Source organism: Pelmatolapia mariae, unplaced genomic scaffold (assembly GCF_036321145.2).
Source record: "Pelmatolapia mariae isolate MD_Pm_ZW unplaced genomic scaffold, Pm_UMD_F_2 NODE_ptg000293l+_length_84850_cov_1, whole genome shotgun sequence".
Lineage (NCBI taxonomy): Eukaryota > Metazoa > Chordata > Actinopteri > Cichliformes > Cichlidae > Pelmatolapia > Pelmatolapia mariae.
In genome coordinates, this window is record NW_027051983.1 from 64,739 (window position 1) to 83,811 (window position 19,073).

Here is a 19,073-nt window from a genome sequence, read left to right on the forward strand (position 1 = left end):
ATCTGATGGGCCGAACGAGTTCATGTCAGCGATTCTTTACTACTGCTTCTGTTCAATGTCTTCTATGGTCTCTGGCAGGCACCTGTTGCGGGTCTCTGAAAGCGTCCTTGCCACTATTCCCCCAAGTACAGCCACAAAGCACAAGACGATCTGTGGCAGCTCCGTCCAGACCTCATCCAGTAAGAGGATCATAGGAGCCACAGCTACGCCAAACCGAGCCATGAACGAGTTGTAACCCATACCATTCTGCCTGAAAGCATAAACATATTAGTCTTAATCAGAGGATCTTGCAAAAAAAGCGATGTCCTGAAGAGTTTATTCAAAAACAAAAGATTGGAATTAGGTGTGTAGAGTTACCTTACTACAGTCGGGTACAGCTCAGAGCTGTATAGCACTACAGTGGCAAAGGATGCTGAAGAAAACCCTTTTCCAATGATGGCTACCACAGTCGTGGCGACCGACATTTCTACAAAGAGCATCAGAATCATGATTACCGCCAAATTTGAACACAAACAAAGATGGTGTGTTAGTGTAACGGTGCAAACAGTGGTACAAAATGGAAAAAAAAGATTTAAAATACTGTGCAACAGTATTGAGTGATCCCTCATTTCTTTTTGATTTTCCATTTTCTTTCGATTTATCACTCCATGAGACGTGTTTTCGGTGCACAATGGCTTCTTGGTATTCACCCACTAAGACCGTTTTGGATGAGGCTTCGGTAGACTGATATAAATCTTTCAGGTCCTGTAAAAGGTCTTGGATATCTTAAGGACATGACATTCTGTTCTTGTGCTTTTTTTGTCCTCCACTTGTTCAGCTTCCTCAAATTTCTTTTAAGGACCCCCTGCACACCATGCTGAGATATGCCAGGTTTTACACTGATTTGGGAGTCATCTTGTTTGGGAAATGATACAAATTAAGGCTGTGTTGTCTTTGGTGTTTTCCATAAAGCCAATTAAAGAAATGGCACAAATAGCATGGGGTGGGGTGGGGGGGTTAGTTGTAGTTTATTTCAAAGATGTAAAACATACAACATTACCACCATTCCCTAAGTTGATAGTGACTGCAGTCTCTTCTTTAAAAAGATTTAATTTAAAACAACCCAAATCTTAGATCAAGCCTGTGATCAATAAGTGCCTACCTTTTGGTATCACAATATTGATTCCAAGACAAATGGCAGTCATCAGCAAAGTTCCCACTATAGTGTGTCGCCTGCCTATCTTTTCCAGAAAGTAGAGGTTTGCCAGTTTGGCAGGAAGTTCAATTAATGCATAGGTAAACTGAGTGAGATAGATGTTGAGCCCGAAACCTGTGATTTTGAAGCTGATGCCGTAAAATGTAGTTGCAACGCAAAACCTAGGGACGGAGAAGGAAGCGGCTCGTTAGTGAACAATCTGTTGGTTTACAATTTATACGCAAGATTCAATACATTGTAAAGCCTTGGGAATGCAGACCATAATATACCAGTACGCAGGGCCAGTTTCCTCATCTCAGGTGTCCGAATCAGGTCGAGGTAAGAGTAGGTTCGATCTCGTTTCTCCGTCGTAACAATGGTGGATAGTGTCTGAAAGAATTCAAAGCCATTTGAGGTCAAGCTTCCATTTGCAACAATGCTGTGAAGATCAGAACAAAACCTACGATTACACTTAAATGAGGATACACTGTATTCTTTAGTGTCTTTGGTCACCTTCTTTGTGTTTAATTAGTGCCTATAATAACACCATAATGGATTCTACTTGGCTCCCTTGACTTAATCATCTGGAGCTTACAAACCTCTGTTTTAAGTGTGTGAATCGACTCTTCTGTCCGATTCATGTTGGCACAGTTTTTCAAATACATCTGAGCTTGCTCCAGCTTTCCATTGGCAATCAGCCACCTAGCCGACTCTGGCATCCACCTAATGTTAGGGGGGAATTATTATTATTATCATTTTTAACCCATATGTAGGCCTATTGCAATGCAGCATTTAAAATAAAAACAAATCTCAAATATCTGTTCAGATTGAGAGACAGTGAAGACTTGATAGAAGATTTTGAGCTAATAGTTGACCAATGAAGTTGGTTTTAATAAAACAGATTGCAGAAGCCATGACAACAGACAATGGTTCAAACATGGATGATAATAAGAAGAAACCATACATTCAGAATCTAAATGTCACACACTATAAAGAATTATGGTTCAGCTAAAAGTTATCAGTTCACTGTCCCTGTGATCATCACACCGCTTCATTTAAAATTTTTGTCAAGTTTTGTCACAGTTTTCAGGAGGTCAAAACTTCACTTGTGAGGTTTCAGGGAGCTTGACCTTTGACCACCAAGATCTATTCAGTTTATCCTTGAGTCCCAAGGTTTGTAAAGCATCAGTTACGTAGTCTTTGTATTCAGTTAATTATTCTTCCTTCAAGATCAAGTGTCTACACTTACCCAAAATCACTTCCTTCGAAGGCCACAATCCCAGAGTTTTGTTAAAATTTCACAACTAATTTCATAACTAATCTATCAGGACAAGGACAAGCAAGGATATGCACGCCATTTTTTGTTTCATATATGCAGTGGCAAGCTAGTGTTTAGTTACGGAGGAATCATCAAATTGTTTTAATGCTTAATTTTTCTAAGTTAAGTTTTGTTGTAAAAGGCAGAAATTGGGGTGCTTAAAATTTTACTATTACAACATTAGTATTATGTTATTAGATCGGTGCGCAAAATATTTTTAATCTTTGTTTGTCCTTCAACTCATGCATGACTAGATCGATGCTGGATGTTAACCAGTCACAGACTTCCAGGTGAAAGCGATTAAAGTGTACTGAAATGAGCCTCTGTTTAATGACATGCCTTAGTCATACCTCCAAGTGAAGATGCCCAAGATTAAAGGTAATGTAACACTGATTATCAGTCTCCTCCAATCATTCACAAAATAGGCAATAAGTGAAAACACTGTATTTCCAAACGTCCAGGATAAGCTGTCGATCACTCCCACAATCTTCCTGTGTTCAATGTCCACCCACTCCACACCTGAAATAAACAAGCAGTCGATTCATTTCTTAAGTAGCTTAATTAAAGAAAGCCTTTAGTATGATCCCTACCAGCAGCCTTAGAGGGGACACAATTCAAAGAACTTTTACATGAGCTGAAAAAATGTTGTTGCGCGCACACAAGCCAAAAGAGAGTGGGTGCCTCTATCCTCTATAGTGCAATATAATACTGTAATTTGGGAACGCGTTTCTGTCTTTTATGCAAAAATTTGGAATACAGTGTGCTCTCTCTGTGTCCCCCCCCCCCCCAGTTGAAGCTGAACAGACGTCTGCAGCAGCTCATTTTGATCTTTTTTTTCCTTTTTAAATGACATTACTAAGCATACTGCACTACTCGTACTGCAAGTCAAAAGTTCACAGGACTACTGACTAAACACTGCCTGCCATCATGACCTGTTACGTGTAATCAATGTGTGCAAAGCTCCTCTGTTCTAGAAAAAAAAAAAATAGATTTAAGATTTTTTTTTGCGATTACATTTAAAGCTTCAGTGTGCTCACAGCAGTCAACATGGCATTGAAATAGTAGATATTCCTATATTTTCTCCTCTGTGGCTTCTGAAGTGAAGATGATATAAGAACGGATACAGTGTATGTTTAGATGATGAAATGAAATAATTACTGAGGACTGCTGAAACGATGACGATGCCTGTGATGCAGAAGCCAGTGAGGAACCTCAGGACCGTGAACATCACGTAGGAAGTAGAAAAGGCGCTTGCAACAGCAAACACCATCCCAGACACGTATGATACCAGCAACATGATCCTTCTGCCATACCTATGGAAAAATCAGAAAGTCTCAATATTTGTTTTGGGTTTTTTTCAGTAGCTGGAACACTGGAAATCGCTGATACCTGTCACTCAGACTGCCAAAGGCCATCGCTCCAAACATGACTCCAACAAAGAAGATGGTAGCAGTTGCTTTGTTTTTCCCTCTTCTATCACACACCAAGTCCCACTTGTACAAAGAAAAAAAAGATGCTATTCTACATTTGGTTGTGGGATTATTTAATAATTAGGAACAAATACATTTTAATTTATTTCACAATAGAAAAAAAAGTACAAAAGAATCACCTCTGAGGTCAGAGTAGACTTGAAAGTAGTGTTATCGTACACCCATCCATTCTGGCACGGCACTGTACGCGCATCAGTGATGTGGGAAGTGTTAAATAGCAGATGATATTGAGGCTCCTGGAACATCTGACAGGAGCTTGGAGTCCCATCCTGCTTAACTGGAATAGTAACAAGAAGCCTCTCTGTCTGGGATAAATTCATAAAAATACCCCCACCATCCAGAGAGCTGATGTCACAGTGATGAGAGGGAACAGCTGCAATGAAATTGCTGAGCATGAAGTGGCAAGGCAGAGTGAAGCGGCCGATGAAACTGATAACAATGATCATTATCTGAAATCTTCCAAATCCGTTAATATCAGCAAGAACATTCTCAAACTTCATTGTGGCCTCCTGCTGTGAGCGAAATGTCTTCCTTTAAGGTTAAAAAGAAAAGGAAAGTCCTCAGTTGCTTGTAGCCTATATCTGAAACTAGCAAATCTTTGTTTGTTTGATTAATTTAAGGGCTTCTGGACTAGCTGTAATAAGTTAATGTTTTACCTGCCTTAACCAGTTAACTAATGTTTATCTATGTGACTGTAAATACAAGCTTCCACTAGTCTACTGCAGGGTCTCCATTGTTGACACAGCGGAATGACTCATCAATAATAAAGAAACTGTGATTCAGTGAAAATTCATGGGCAAACATGGGCAAAAGACAATTTGCATATAGTGGTTTTTGACCACTTTTTATTTACTTCCTTTAAATAATATAACAAAATAGCAAAAGTAGCAATGAAAAGAAAATGACTGTTGCTGTTACAAAAATGCGAGACAGGGTTCAATGCCATAAAAGTACAGAGAGTCCTGTTACAACAGGACATGAGCAAAAACAATAGGAATAAATGAAAAAAGCTGATGGAAAGCATTTCAAAGACATCAAGCTCTATTACATCATTTTATCTTTTTTTTGATAGCATCTCTGTTTCTTATTTTGTAAGGGACCAGCAGCAGTTAGGACTGATCAGTGCGCTAAGACTAAAGTTCTATGAGGTAATACTGTGATCTGTTGAAGGCACGCCAAATAATAGCATATATATTTTTGAGACCAAAATGTCACCTAATAAATTACTAACTACACCGTATGGTATGACCAGTTCTTGCTGGCGACATCTGAAACTTTTAAGGTGATTTGAAGTAAATTCAAACTGTAGCAAAATGTGGCAAATGTGGGCCACATACAGGAGCTGCTTGGCAATGGAAACCCATGCCACCAAGCTCCCAGTGTGCAGTTTTTGTGCTGATGATAATGCCAGTGGAGGTTTGGAGCTCTGCAGTTACTGAGTCAATCACAGAGTGCAGGTGATTTTTATGCCAACTTGGTGACCCTGCTCTGTAACTTTACATGGTCTGCCACTTTATGGCTGTGAGTTGCTGCGGTTCGTAAATGCTTCCACTTTACAATAATGCCGCTTACAGCTGATCGTGGAAAGACTGATTTTGTCCATATAGTGCATTTAGTGGAGATTCCTTCACTTTACACTGCAGTGCAAAAGCACAAACATGCTTAATCTTGATTTGAATTTGTCAATGATGGAAAATCTAGGAGGAAAGACCATGGTCATGTTTTTAAAAACAGACCACATGGCTAGGTTCTTGATTTTAACACACCTGTGGCAACTGGTGAAAACATCTGAATTCAAAGATTAAGAGTTGTGGCAAAAGACACACTTTTGTCCATATATTGAGGAATGAGGAAATTTTAAATCTTGTGTGTTTTTATTATTTAGTGCTGTAGGACTGATGTGTTTGTCTTATATGAGGATCTTTAAGGTCAAAGGGCAGTTTGTCAGAGGAATAGAAATGTGGTTATTCCTATTGTATTTTAAACCACAGGATTCATGGCAGCTATCATGTATCAGTTTGCCTCTGTTTACAGCAAGTTACCACACTCGCTCTTGCACTTATAGATAGAATTTAATTTATAATAACTGTGGATCTCCTCATTTATCGTGCATAAAATCAACACCTCAAACACAAATATGTCATACAGTATTTGAAATTGGGTTTCAAGATTTATTTAGATTTATTTTTACTAAAGAACACAGACACATGACTCACAAGACAATCAGATTTAGAGCAAATAAATAAAATAATAACTGAATCTAACAAACCGTGCTTCTTCATTAGCTCAAGTTTCCTAACATACTCAATCTAATGAAAGGACTGAGATATTTGTGTTTTTTATAAATTTATAGCTACACAGCGGTATGTACTTAGATCACACATGTGAAAGGCACTGCATTTGTACCCTCTGCAACAACAAAGAAGAATTCTACTACAGCTAAATTTGGATATTTCCCCCATGAGGAGGTAAAAAGACTTCATATTCAACATGCATTGAACATGTGTAAAAGACACTGCTTTTACATATGTTTAAACTGTTTGCTCCCATCAAGTTGCTGTGGTGACTTAGTGTAGTCCTATGGGGATTTTGATTGCACTGACAAAAACGCACAGGCAGGAGATTTCTCATCAGAGGCGGAGACTGATCGTCTTCTGAAATACAAAAGACATTTTCATTTTAAAATGTACATAATTTTATATACATTTTATAATGTTTATAATGTCTCATGTTTGGATGATTTTTCTACATTAAAGCCCAGTACCTTGTCTGTTCCACGTCCTCAATAGTCTCCGGTAAACGCACATTGTACGTCTCAGGGAGCAAAGAAGCTGACAGTCCGGCACCTAAAACCACCAGGGAAAAAACAAAACTTGGCAGATTCACCCACACGTCTTCAAGGAGCATGATCAAGGGGGATACAGCCACACCTACACGGGCCATAAAGGAACAGTATCCCAATCCATTTTGCCTGAATTACAAAAAGAAGAAAAAATAAAACAAATGTTGTGCTCTGATTATCAGGCAGCAAAATAAAAGACAATGTGCATTTTACTGACCTCATTACTGTGGGATAAAGCTCCGTTGTGTACAGAAAAACTATTGTAAAAGAGCCCTCTGAAAACATCTTGCCCAAAGCTCCCACAGCTGTCCGAAGATTCCCCATATCTGAAAAGAAAACACTATAATTCACCTTGTGTTCTAGTTAAGACTTTTCACTGAATTTATTAGAAGATTAAATACTAGAAATGCATAAGGACATTTAATCTTGCAGTTGTTTAAAGCTGCAGCTGATACTGATGCTGTGAACTGAAAGCAGACCTATTAGGATTTTCCTTACTTTTGATGGCAGATGCTCAAATTTAACAGCTCATCACATATTCAACTAATTATAATGAGCTAAAAGTTCAACCTTCAGACTAAACACTGAACATCTTAGATGTTTTGTTTCTAATTTATTATGTCAGAGATGGGGGGTAATTACTAATTCAACAATCTACTGTTTAAAGAAAACTGTTTCACTGGAAGAACTACATTGAAGAGGAGCTAACATGGTTTACTTCAGACACTGGATGAACTGGGCTGCGCCAAGACTAGTACAAGGAATTGTTATGAACTAGGAACTTGAATCATGCAAAACTACTCCAGAACAAAAGTGAATTATGTGTAGTCTTTGTCAGTCTGGTCAAATAATCATGGCTTGGTGCATGTATTTCTCCAGACTGGGATGTTTATATGACTGTGTGCCTTCAGAAGTTCCTGACTTCATAACATTTGCCCTTGACAAATAATATAATACTAGAAAGTAAACTAATAAACTAAAATGAATACATCTACACATTTGAATGGATCATATACCTGCATGGATAAACACACTGCTGAATATAAGCAGCCCGGTCAAAATGAGCGTCCCGGCTTGATTCCACCTTCGACCTATTTTGTCTACGGTGAAAAAGACGAATCCTTTGGCTGGAATCTCTATGACACCATAGATGAACTGTGTGAGATAAATGTTCACACCAAATCCGCTGATATTCAAGCTGATTCCGTAATAAGCGAAGGCCACTCCAAACCTGCGAGCAAGACCAGACTTTTGTTATTTTAAAGTTAAACAGTTGTCCCAAAGAACAGTAGTTTCTCATTAGCTGCCTGGTGTCTGACATGGATAATAGTAAAACCACTGTTGTTAACCAGTGTTAGGGTTCAGCAAACATGATGTTGAAAAACCTGTTCTTGGCAGTTTATTCTAGTCAGTTAAAAAATTGTTTAGACATGAGATTTGAGCCAATGTTTTCAATGCAATTTTGCCGTTGACCTTTTGAAGGTTGCCTGGATGTCCTTGTTAGACTTTCCAACAAAAGGTGGAGGAGGTAAGGAGGGGTGGGGGCACAGTGCTTCTGCCACTGAGCTAACCAACTAGGCTGAGAGCTGAATTGCTCAAAAACAAAGACCCCAGAAATAATTTAGATGTAGTGTTGTCGTTGGAATAGATGTTCTCAATGTCATGAAAAACAGCTAAATTTCCTTAATGCAAAATTATGGTGGTGATATTTTTTACTTTTTCTAAATGTACCTCAGAGAAGAAAAAAACAACATCAACATCTGGCCTTCTACAGTTCCGTTTTTGCCATCATAACGGCCAGTGGTTTTAACCTGGGGGATAATGCCACCATTTCAACCAAGTTTACTGGTTGTAGCTAAGAGACACTGCATTGTTAAGTGGGCCTAATTGGGCATAGTTTTAATTTTTGAACTGAATAAATATACTGGTGCATCCCTATCATGGATATAGACAGCTGTCTCCAAATTTTAACCTCCTAGGACCTGGCGTCCACATATGTGGACATCACATTTTGGGTTATTTAGACTAAAATACTCAATTTTGCTCTACATGGGCCTGATATCTACTTACAAGGACATTATACTGCTACTGTTCTATCAAAATTTTAAACGAATATCCTCATATGTGGCTCTTATTTTTCTTAAAAACAAAAATAAGGTAAAAAAAAAATCTGGTAATTCTTTGTTTTTACATTCATCGGGCCCCAATATACCCAAATATCAAAGAGAAATGAAAAACGCATGTCGTGGAAGAGTTCGGGTCTTAGGAGGTTAAAGGTGGATCTTCTCAGGTTGAGGATCAAATATGCATTTCTCGGTTATAGTAATTATTCAATGAACCTCCCAATCACGGACATGGAAACCTTTGTCCACAGATTTAACCATCAGATATGTACTAATGAGCAAATAGTTTATAAACTTATGTATAATGTTTTAAATGTTCAAGATAAATACCACACAATGCCACAAAGTAGAGCGCGCCTTCTCATTTTGGGGGTCTTCACGAGGTCCAAATAGGAATACTTTCTGTTTTCATCTTCTACAAGTATTACTGTAGACAGAACCTGTAGAGTAAAAAGGAAACTTTATTCAGAGAAAGGAGCTGTGAAGTGTACAGTTCTGTCTTGAAGTTAGCTGATTATGAAAATGTTGTACCTCAGGTTTTAAGTCAGCCATGACCTCCTCTCTGCCATTAACTGTTGCACATTTACTCAGGTAAAAATGAGCGTCATCCGTTTTTCCATTACTCATCAGCCACCTGGCAGACTCAGGGAGCCACCTATGAGAAAGAGCAATGAGAAGGTTGAGAAGGTCTTTTAAATACTTTTAGAAAGACAGGAACTAGTTTTCCCTGCATGAAAACTGAATAATGATATTAATTTGTCTTTACCACCAACAGAGCATAGCTGGAAACAGTGGGGAGATTACAGCAGCAGTCAGGAATCTCCAATCATTGATCAAATAGGCCAATCCAGGTAGAATAATACAACCAACACTCCAGTCCAAGCTCATTAAAACAGCCACTGTAGTCCGATGCCTGATATCCACCCATTCAAGACCTATGTGGAGGAATTTTATGTATTTTTTTTTATTAATAATGACACTGATTGAGATTACTGATAAAAATAAGGACTTTGAGCAAACCACACCTGTATGGGCATCATCTAAAAAAAAAATTTATTGTGTCAGTGTGATGTTTCATTTATTTTTTGTTTGATGAGAATGACAGGCAACTCACAGAGGACGAAGGAGTTTATACTTATTCCTGAGAGTCCGAGTCCAGTACAAAATCTCATTGTAGCAAACATTAGGAAATTATAGGACAAAGCGGTCGCTATCCCAAAAACGGAAGTTGCCATGTAAGACAACAGAAGTGTTTTTTTCCGGCCAAACCTGTAAAACAAATTTTTAAAAAATGACAGTCAAAGAATGTACGGAACACTTAATTAGATGAAAAAAAAAGCCTAGATTACAACTGTTAAGAACACTTTATTTTCTCTTAATTTTTGAAGTTGAATGTTTTTTTAGCTCACTAAAATAAAAATAAATGTTAGACTTTTGAAAAAAATGGAAAAGCTAAAAAAAAATCCTTTGCACTTGGAAAAATAACTAAAATAAAATAAAGGAGGGAAGTAAGGAAATAATATTTGTTTCAGTATTTGTTAATTTGGCAAAACCTTTATTGCATACCAATGAGGTATTGATGGACATTTTTTATTAAGACTCTGGATGTCTACAAGACTGTGAGTCAACTGCTTTCAAAAAATACAATGAATTAAAAACTAAATGTCAAAATGAAATAAAATAAAAATTAATGAGAAAATAAAAAAAGTTAAAATAATTCTGGGCCCATTGTCACAGATGTTAAAAAAAGGCAGACCTAGCCATGCGGTCTGCCTTTTCAAACATTTGTGAATGAATGGGGCATTCAGAAGACCTCTTTGATTTTGAGTGTGACGTAATGGGATGCCACTGTTGCAACCAGTCAACCGTGAAGTGACCACACACCGCATAAGGCTCCAGAGCACCAAGTGCTGAGGGCCATAGCACATGAAAAAAGGGACATTATTGATAGAAGAACTGCAGAGCTCCAAACTTTCTCCAGCATCAACCTGGAGCTGGAACTTTACGGCTTTGCTTTTTGGGCACTTCCTGTATGGGTAATGTTTGTTTGGGCTTAATACCTTGTCAGTATAGTGTACTTTTACATAATTGAAATATTTCTTATAAAGAAAAAAAGTGAAATCCCTCTGACCTGAAGTATTTCAAAGAAGGTTGTTTTAAATATAAACTGTACTCTAGATAAAGGACCTTAGTGATGTTCTCCACTTTGTATCAAACCAGAGACAAAGCCAAGCTGTCTTTGAGGCCTCTATGGAAGCATCCAAACTCACCTAATAGAGGGGCTTACTCCACCCTACTTGCAAAGTACCTGTGAATGATTACTTTTGGCAATACAACTTTGTTCTTTACTATCTAGGACTCATCATAATATTTGGCAATGCACACCCAGATCAATACAGACTTGTCACCATAGTTGTACTTGTACAAAAAAATGTTAAGCATAGTTGATTTTATTATTCAGTGTATTTGTGCTCGATTTTAAAGGTGATGACATGGACTCACCTGTCACTAAGGAAGCCAAATATTCCTGATCCTAACATGACCCCCACAAAGAATATGGTGGCTGTGGCTCTGTTCATTTTTTTCTTGTCACAAACCAGATCCCACTATAAAGGGAACAGAGACAAAAGGAAAACATTGGCTAATTCAGGACTGATATTAATTTCCTGCTTTTTAAATGGAAATATTGATCCTCACCTCTGTAGCCAGAGTAGATCTGAAGATGGTGGTGTCATATATCCAACCATTCTGGCATGGCACTGTGGGTATGTAGGTTAAGTTGGAAGAGTTTGACAGCAGTTGATACTGAGGCTCTGCAAACATCTGACAGGAGCTCAAACTCCCATCCTGCTCAAAAGGAATGCTAACATTGAGCCTCTCTTCCAAAGATAAATTCCTGAAAACACCTCCATTATTCTGAGACCTGATGTCACAGTGGTGAGAGGGAATAAATGTAATAAAATTATTCAGCAGGAAGTTAAATGGTAAAGTCAGCCGTGGAATTACTGACAAGAGGATTGTTCTTAGTTGGAATCTTCCAAAACCATTGATCTCTGCCAGCACATTGTCAAACCTCATCTTGGAAAACAAAATAGACACAAACTAGAGAATAACCTGAAGCAAATACCTTCAGGAGCACAAAATATATTTTCATAGTGAGCCACAAGCCGCTTTTATTCCATTAAGTGTTCTTGGTTAATGGTCAGCTGATGTTCAATGTGTTAATTTGTTGTTAGGCAGTATGAAAAAAATAAACTGAACTCAGTGAACCGTAGAAGTAAATAAATAATTTTCAAAGAAAGCTGTAACTTTAGTGATAAAGTACCAAGGTCCAAAGTTTAAAGAAATGTGTATTGGCTGAGTTTAATACAAGAAATTTCCAGTGGGGAAAATGTCATTCTATTTTTCCCTTTTGGTCAATACCTGTAACATCTTTATGTATTAAAGCATATTTTTGCTATATTGACTTGAGTCATTGGCTCCCTGTTAAATCCAGAATTGAATTTAAAATCCTCCTCCTCAAATACAAGGTCTTGAAGAATCTTGCCCCATCACATCTTAATGACCTTATGGTACTGTTTCACCCCATTAGACTGCAGGCTTACTTGTGGTTCCTACAGTATTTAAAAGTAGAGTGGGAGGCAGAGCCTTCAGTTTTCAGGCCCCTCTTCTATGGAACCAGCTTCCAGTTTGGATTCGGGAGACAGACGCTATATCCACCTTTAAAATTAGGCTTAAAACATTCCTTTTTGCTAAAGCATATAGTTAGGGCTGGATCAGATGACCCTGGATCCTCCCTTAGTTACGGTGGAATAGGTCTAGGCTGCTGGGAGATTCCCATGATGAAGTGTTTCTTCTTCACTCACCTTTTTTACTGTGTTATATGCCACTCTGCATTTAATCATGAATTATTATTAATCTCTGCCTTCCTCCCACAGCATGCCTTATTTCCAGTCTTAATCGACTCGAGAGTTTTTCCTTCCTACTGTTGCCAAATCGCTTGCTCATCAACAGGGGGTCATATGATTATTGGGGTTTTTCTCTCTTTTCTTTGTATTATTGTAGGGTCTTTACCTTACAGTATAAGGTGTCTTGAGGCAACTGTTGTTGTGATTTAGCGCTATATAAATAAAACTATATTGAATTGAATTAACTTAGAATGAAACAAAATGAAGCCAACATCCAAGGAAAAGCCTTGAAATGTCCTTCAAGAAGCCTGGAGAACTATTCCTGAAGATTATTGAAAGAAATTCCAAGAGAGGATGTCTAAGAGACCTCTTAATTTAATGTGAACAGAGATGAAGCTGAATACATACATTCCCTAACCCTTCTCATCAAACTCACAGAACAGAAGGTCTAAAATTACATATATGCTTTTGACAAAACTTGATACAGAGCTGACATTTTGTTTGCTTCCAGCTGCTTGTAGGCCTCTTTCTTCTAGACTGATGAATTATTCAGCAACTCAGTCAGTGAAAGTTGCCAAAATGACACTTGCACACATATACAGATGTGAAGTCATGCTATTAATTATAATGAGAATGACTGGTTACAATCTAAGGCCAACTGACAATGAATAGTTTGTGATAACACAAATTACTTGTGACATACAGATAATTCTTAGGCATGTAGGCATTTGTAGCAGTGCACCTATCATGACCTAATATGCTCATGTGCAGACTTTACCCACCTGGAGAGTCTTCTTCAGTTATGTAAATGACCTGACAAAAAGCTGTATAACGTAGAAACTATAATTCTAACAAGTCTGGTGCACTTGCAACTTGTGTGCACCTAACAGGCCAAACATTTACTTTATATTGAGGATGGTAGGATGGAAATTTACTAATTTTTTAAAAAAAAAAAGCATGCATGGAAAGTAGAAGTAAATAAAGCATGGAAGTAAATAAACGTAATAAAGTAAAGTAAGCATCACCATCGATTCACTATCAATACCAGCCTATCTTTTCATTTGCTAATGAAATGTGTCGTATACAGTGAAACATGACAAGACTAGAAAGCATTTTGCTACGAGCTGTCTCATTACAAAAATGAAAAAACAAACAAACAAAAAACAAGTGAATAATAGTGGTGTTAACATTACGTTTATTGACACTGGTTGAGCATTTCAACAATGGTGATCTTTGAAATTGTAACATGGTAACTTTGCTGTTTAAAAATCAGTTAAGATCCAGTCATTATAACAGTCTTATTATTGATGATTATTATTGTGTTTTTCTTATTGAATCTCCTTCCTTGGTGACTGTCTCCTGCAATATAAATAAGACTTCAGTTAGTCATTTGACCTTACATGCAGACATCAGGACATAGAATGTAATGTGTATTTTGGACTTTGATAAACAGTAAGCTGCAGTTTACTGGATTATTGTTTCGTGGGGAGTTTCTGTTAATGGTTGATCCTTTAGCTTTAGTTTGGATACTGAATTACATGCTGTGATGCTTTAACACTCTTTTCTCTTTACCTTGGTTTCTCAATATCGTCGATGAACTCTGGCAGTCGGGTGTTTAATGTTTCAGGCAGAAGTGAAGCAACAAAACCAGTTCCAACTGCCACTGCACAATAAGTGGCTGCAGGGAGGAGATGCCACAGATCTTCCAATAGTACAATGAGTGGAGAAATGGACACGCCCAGTCGTGCCAGAAATGAGGTGTAGCCTAAGCCATTTTGTCTAAAAAGATCAAACCACTGAGGTTAATGCAAACCTTTCATACGAATAATTAAAACAAGGCAGAAGAAAGTTTTTTGTGGACTAACCGTACGACCGTAGGGTAAAGCTCAGTTGTGTAAAGATACATGATAGTGAACGAGGCCTCTGACATAGATTTTCCAAGAACTGCCACAACAGTACGAACAGTCCATTTATCTAAGGAGAACAGGATAGAGAAAATTTTCAGGTGAGAGAACACATCCACCAAAGACCAATGCTCTATCTTATAATTTCTAAAGAGTGATCCTGCTTACCACCAGAAATGAATGCATACATTCATATCAACTCTCAACGGCAGAAATAAACAGTTAAATGTACGAGAAATGTAAGAGAAATGACCTTTTGGAACAAAGATGTTGATGAAGAGACAGAGACCAGTTAATAGCATGGAACCCATCTGGCCATGCTTTCTCCCAACTTTCTCCAGGAAGTAATAGACGCCAATCTTCATGGGCATTTCAATGGATGCAAATATGAACTGTGTTAGGTATGGGTTCAGTCCAAATCCTGTGATATTAAGAGTTATTCCATAGTATGTAAATGCAACGCCAAACCTAGAAAAGGGGGAGAAGAAAGACTTAAATTTAGGCTGATAAATAAAGGGGTAAATACAAATTTCCTCAAAAAACCCCAAACATGATTGCAACTCTCATTTAAATATCATGTCACTTGACAGGATTTTTTACACTATATGCTAGAACAAAATCAAAAGCTGTGTAAATTTCCCAGTGTCAAAAATGACAAAAATAACAATTGCTTTATATCCGTGAGATAGCTCAAAGGCTTTAACATCTTTGTCCCAAATACAATTTGGCCCATTTGTCTATTTAATAATCCACCCATAATGGTCACTTAAGATAGCAAAAATACACACACAAACACACACACAGAGAAAAGATAGTTCACTGTTTTTAAAGTGCTTTTGGTAGAAAATGCACACATATGATGAATATCTGTAAGAAATCAATTTGCCTTTTCCCAAAAAGCTGAACTATCTCCTAACTCCAAACCATTAAACCGAAACTTACCATAGCATTCCTGAGTATATAGCAAGTTTTCTAATATTTGGGGTTCTGAAAAGATCTACAAAAGTGTACTTCTTAGCGCCATGTTCAGTTTCTGCACATTCCAGTAATGTCTGTGAGAAAGCCAGGGAAACATAATGTGAATGTTAATTTACAAAGCCCCCTTTTTGTCTTATTTTACAGTAAGACTGTCGGCTAATAAAAAAAGCAAAAAAACATTTTGCGATGTACCGCTGGTGTGATGGTGGCCATGCACTTGGATCTGTTGTTCATCTTAGCACATTTCATTATGTAATGATGAGCAGCATCTGTCTTTCCTTTGGCTACAAGCCACCTAGCAGACTCTGGAAGCCACCTAAATCAACAAACATGGTGAGTTTAGCATCTGATCAAAATCCAGTGAGATTAAGGATACTTTGCAAAGTCAGCAAATAAAACTTAAATACCTCCAAGCAATGATAGACAGAATCAGGGGGGAGGTAACTGCTAGAATCAGCTTCCTCCACTCGTTTACAAAATATGCAATGCCAACCAGGATCCAGTTCCCAATTGTCCAATCCAGGCTTATGATCACACCAGAGAAAGTCCTGTGTTCAATGCTAAACCATTCAACATCTGCAGAAACATTAGCACAGGTAAAAAAAAAAAAAAAAAAATTGTGCAAATTCTTGAAAGAGAAACAGACTATGCCTGTAAACATGAACCAGGCTATAATGTCTCAGTCATAGGTTAGCACAGTTTTAACAATATCCTGCTTACTCAAAACAATGGCCATGATGCTTATTCCTGCGAGTGACATGCCCGTAAAAAATCTCAAGATGACAAACATTACATACGAGGTGGAGAATGCACTCAGCACTGCGAATATCAAGGATGACAGATAAGACACGAGCAGAAGAGGACGTCGCCCAAACCTGGTCATGAACAGAAAAAGCATGAAGTAATGACTGTGCTCACAGCTGTGGGGTAAACCTCTCACATGTATATATTTTAGTGCTGTCAGTGTTAATCTTGTTAAAATGATGTTAACGCCATAACCGTATTAACGCGGCAAATCTCCATTAGCGAGTTAGCGCGGATCGCCCCGTGCGTGGGGCAGCACGGCGCCGTTAACGCTGACAGCACTAATATATTTATAATTCGCAAGACGGTTTTATTTTGCAACACTTCAACATCTCTCTTATTGATCTTATATATATATATATATATATATATATATATATATATATATGTCTGTATCCAAGTTGGCATTGGTAATGGTACTGGTAGAGATTGAAACAAGTCAGACCTGGAAAATAAAAATAAAATAATAAATTTCTGGTCATTTTGTCCACTATACTAGTACATTTAAAAAAAAACCTGGAATATTATGGAATATAATTTCATTTAAAGCAGTAAAATTTTTGAATTAAATCAACCATGTTCTATATTCATTACAAGGTGATGTGAAATATTTCAAGTCTTCCTCTTTTCTTTCTTTTTTTTTTTTTATGTGTGATATTATCAGTGTTGGGAAGGTTACTTTAAAATTGTATTCCGCTACAGATTACAGAATACATGCCCCAAAATGTATTTTGTAACGTATTCCGTTACGTTACTCAGTGAGAGTAACGTATTCTGAATACTTTGGATTACTTAATATATTATCATGCTTTTTACAACTACACGAATGTACTATTGCTGTGTGATTTATTGCTTTTACTGAAGGTTATTCATCATAGCAATGCCAACTAGATTTTTAAATCTTAATATAAAATGAGTAACAGGGTGGACATTAGGTAAGGCTGCACTTTTTTCAGTGATCTCGTATAGAAAACTATTCCGAGCGTATATAAAACAGGTCCGCAGTGTTGGGGAGTAACGGAATACATTAACCACAGTTACATATTTAAAATACGATTAACTGTATTCAGTTACAGTTACCGTTTAAAAAGGTGGTATTCAGAATACAGTTACTTTGTTGAAATAAAGGGATTACACGGCGGTCTTTTCCTGTTTCATATGTTAGGCTATGCTCTCTCTATTTTTGGTAATTTCACGCCGGTGGAAACCCAAACAAAACACGTATTAAGAGGCTCAAATGCCTGTGTCTCATAATGACGTGAAGAAAATATTTTTTAATATCATTTAATATGAAGGCAATAGGCAGAGTGTTACAGGCATCGCCCTAAAGAATGTAGCTTCATGGGCAGTGTAGTCCGTGCTGCAGGGAGAATGGACTGCCATACCCGTTATGTGTCTGTGAGCGAGGGAGGGAGAAAAAGGAAAGTGGAAAAGTACGAGCTGTCACCGAGCAGAAACGGGAGCTGGAAGCATGTAAATATAATAATAACCACTGCAGCCAAAAAGAGTGCCTGACAAGCCCAGTTGTAAGTAAGCTATTAAGACTCGGCTGTACACTGTAGCTGTGTCCAAATTCATGGGCTGCATCCTCCTGAGGACCCGGCCTTCGCGGTCTACGTGGGCCGGGTCCTCAGAAGGTCGGGTAGGCCGGAAGTAAACGGCTGGGGAAATTGGACGGTCTAGCCTTCTGATTAGCGTCACCGCTGTCTCGGTGGAGTTTAATAAACTCGGCCGTCTGCTCCTTGCTATCTAAAAGATAACAGGACACTGGCGTAAATTCTTCTGTTTAATCAGTTTTCTGTTTGACGTTTATTCAGCGGTGTAAAAACCAAGGAGGAACCCACCCAGGGGATTAATAAAGTTTTATTTTATCTAATTTAATCTAATAACTTTAATCTCAGCCAAACCGGTTTACTCACGAACAAATAAAACACTGAAAAAAGCCAAACAATAACATTTTTAGGTTGTCTAAGTGACTTATATATTACGTTTAACCTGAGTATCAAAAGTCCACGGTGATCTGAAAATGATGTGACGGGAGTTGTGCCGTTCTCGGCGGCTTCAGTGACCCTCGAGCTCTCGGCTAGCTATCGAGCTGGTGGGTAACAGAGGTCTCCGAAAACGTCGAAGCACTTTTGCAAATATGCGATATCTTGATAAACTGAGCAGATATTTCAAGTTTACACACCCACATTCTTGCCTGAAAATATGTTAAAAGTTTATTTTGTGACCCAGAAAGATTAATAAGAGTAATTTTAAAACTTAGTAGCGGCCGCCATTACCGGAAACTGGAGTTTGGCTGGGCCGCGCTACGAATTCTGGGATATGGTGGGCCACGAAGGACACACCCGACCCATCCTTCAAATTCAGGGAAAAGGAGGACGCATTTGTCGGCTGCATTCGGAGGAGTCTACGAATTTGGACAGCCTTCGGCGCATCGCTGTGACGTAATCGGTCTACAAATGCGTCCTCAGGAGGATGCAGCCCATGAATTTGGACACAGCTCTTGTTCGTGTTTTCCTCCGAAACAAT

The 19,073-nt window shown here is 38.1% G+C and overlaps 3 protein-coding genes across 3 annotated transcripts; all 3 read right to left on the minus strand.

Annotated features, from left to right (window-relative positions):
• Nucleotides 1-39: 39 nt before the first annotated feature.
• On the minus strand, nucleotides 40-4,482 carry LOC134622936 (solute carrier family 22 member 7-like). The gene is made up of 9 exons (XM_063468216.1): nucleotides 4,102-4,482; nucleotides 3,882-3,985; nucleotides 3,651-3,805; nucleotides 2,843-3,011; nucleotides 1,774-1,897; nucleotides 1,455-1,564; nucleotides 1,142-1,356; nucleotides 358-466; nucleotides 40-250 (listed from the first exon to the last, which is right to left on the minus strand). Exons 1-9 carry the CDS (start codon nucleotides 4,480-4,482, stop codon nucleotides 40-42), a joined length of 1,578 nt encoding a protein of 525 aa, XP_063324286.1.
• Nucleotides 4,483-6,560: 2,078 nt separating this feature from the next.
• LOC134622937 (solute carrier family 22 member 7-like) lies at nucleotides 6,561-12,025 on the minus strand. The gene is made up of 10 exons (XM_063468218.1): nucleotides 11,645-12,025; nucleotides 11,450-11,553; nucleotides 10,062-10,216; nucleotides 9,714-9,882; nucleotides 9,479-9,602; nucleotides 9,278-9,387; nucleotides 7,841-8,055; nucleotides 7,042-7,150; nucleotides 6,747-6,953; nucleotides 6,561-6,636 (listed from the first exon to the last, which is right to left on the minus strand). The coding sequence occupies exons 1-10, from the start codon at nucleotides 12,023-12,025 to the stop codon at nucleotides 6,561-6,563; spliced, it is 1,650 nt and encodes a 549-aa protein (XP_063324288.1).
• A 2,398-nt stretch (nucleotides 12,026-14,423) lies between these two features.
• On the minus strand, nucleotides 14,424-16,635 carry LOC134622938 (solute carrier family 22 member 7-like). The gene is made up of 7 exons (XM_063468219.1): nucleotides 16,458-16,635; nucleotides 16,145-16,313; nucleotides 15,930-16,053; nucleotides 15,702-15,811; nucleotides 15,013-15,227; nucleotides 14,721-14,829; nucleotides 14,424-14,634 (listed from the first exon to the last, which is right to left on the minus strand). Exons 1-7 carry the CDS (start codon nucleotides 16,633-16,635, stop codon nucleotides 14,424-14,426), a joined length of 1,116 nt encoding a protein of 371 aa, XP_063324289.1.
• Between the last annotated feature and the right edge of the window lie 2,438 nt (nucleotides 16,636-19,073).

Coding starts and splice junctions, on each gene's coding strand:
- LOC134622936 (XM_063468216.1), bottom strand. CDS start 4,482: ATGAAGTTTGAGAATGTTCTTGCTGATATTAACGGATTTGGAAGATTT. Junction 3,986..4,101: donor AGTCTACTCTGACCTCAGAG/GTGATTCTTTTG, acceptor TCTTTGTACAAG/TGGGACTTGGTGTGTGATAG. Junction 1,898..2,842: donor TTGGGCATCTTCACTTGGAG/GTATGACTAAGG, acceptor CCCTAACATTAG/GTGGATGCCAGAGTCGGCTA.
- LOC134622937 (XM_063468218.1), bottom strand. CDS start 12,025: ATGAGGTTTGACAATGTGCTGGCAGAGATCAATGGTTTTGGAAGATTC. Junction 9,883..10,061: donor TATAAACTCCTTCGTCCTCT/GTGAGTTGCCTG, acceptor TCCTCCACATAG/GTCTTGAATGGGTGGATATC. Junction 8,056..9,277: donor CTACTTTGTGGCATTGTGTG/GTATTTATCTTG, acceptor TCTTGCTCGCAG/GTTTGGAGTGGCCTTCGCTT.
- LOC134622938 (XM_063468219.1), bottom strand. CDS start 16,635: ATGCTTTTTCTGTTCATGACCAGGTTTGGGCGACGTCCTCTTCTGCTC. Junction 15,228..15,701: donor ATATACTCAGGAATGCTATG/GTAAGTTTCGGT, acceptor CCCCTTTTCTAG/GTTTGGCGTTGCATTTACAT. Junction 14,830..15,012: donor CAACATCTTTGTTCCAAAAG/GTCATTTCTCTT, acceptor TGTTCTCCTTAG/ATAAATGGACTGTTCGTACT.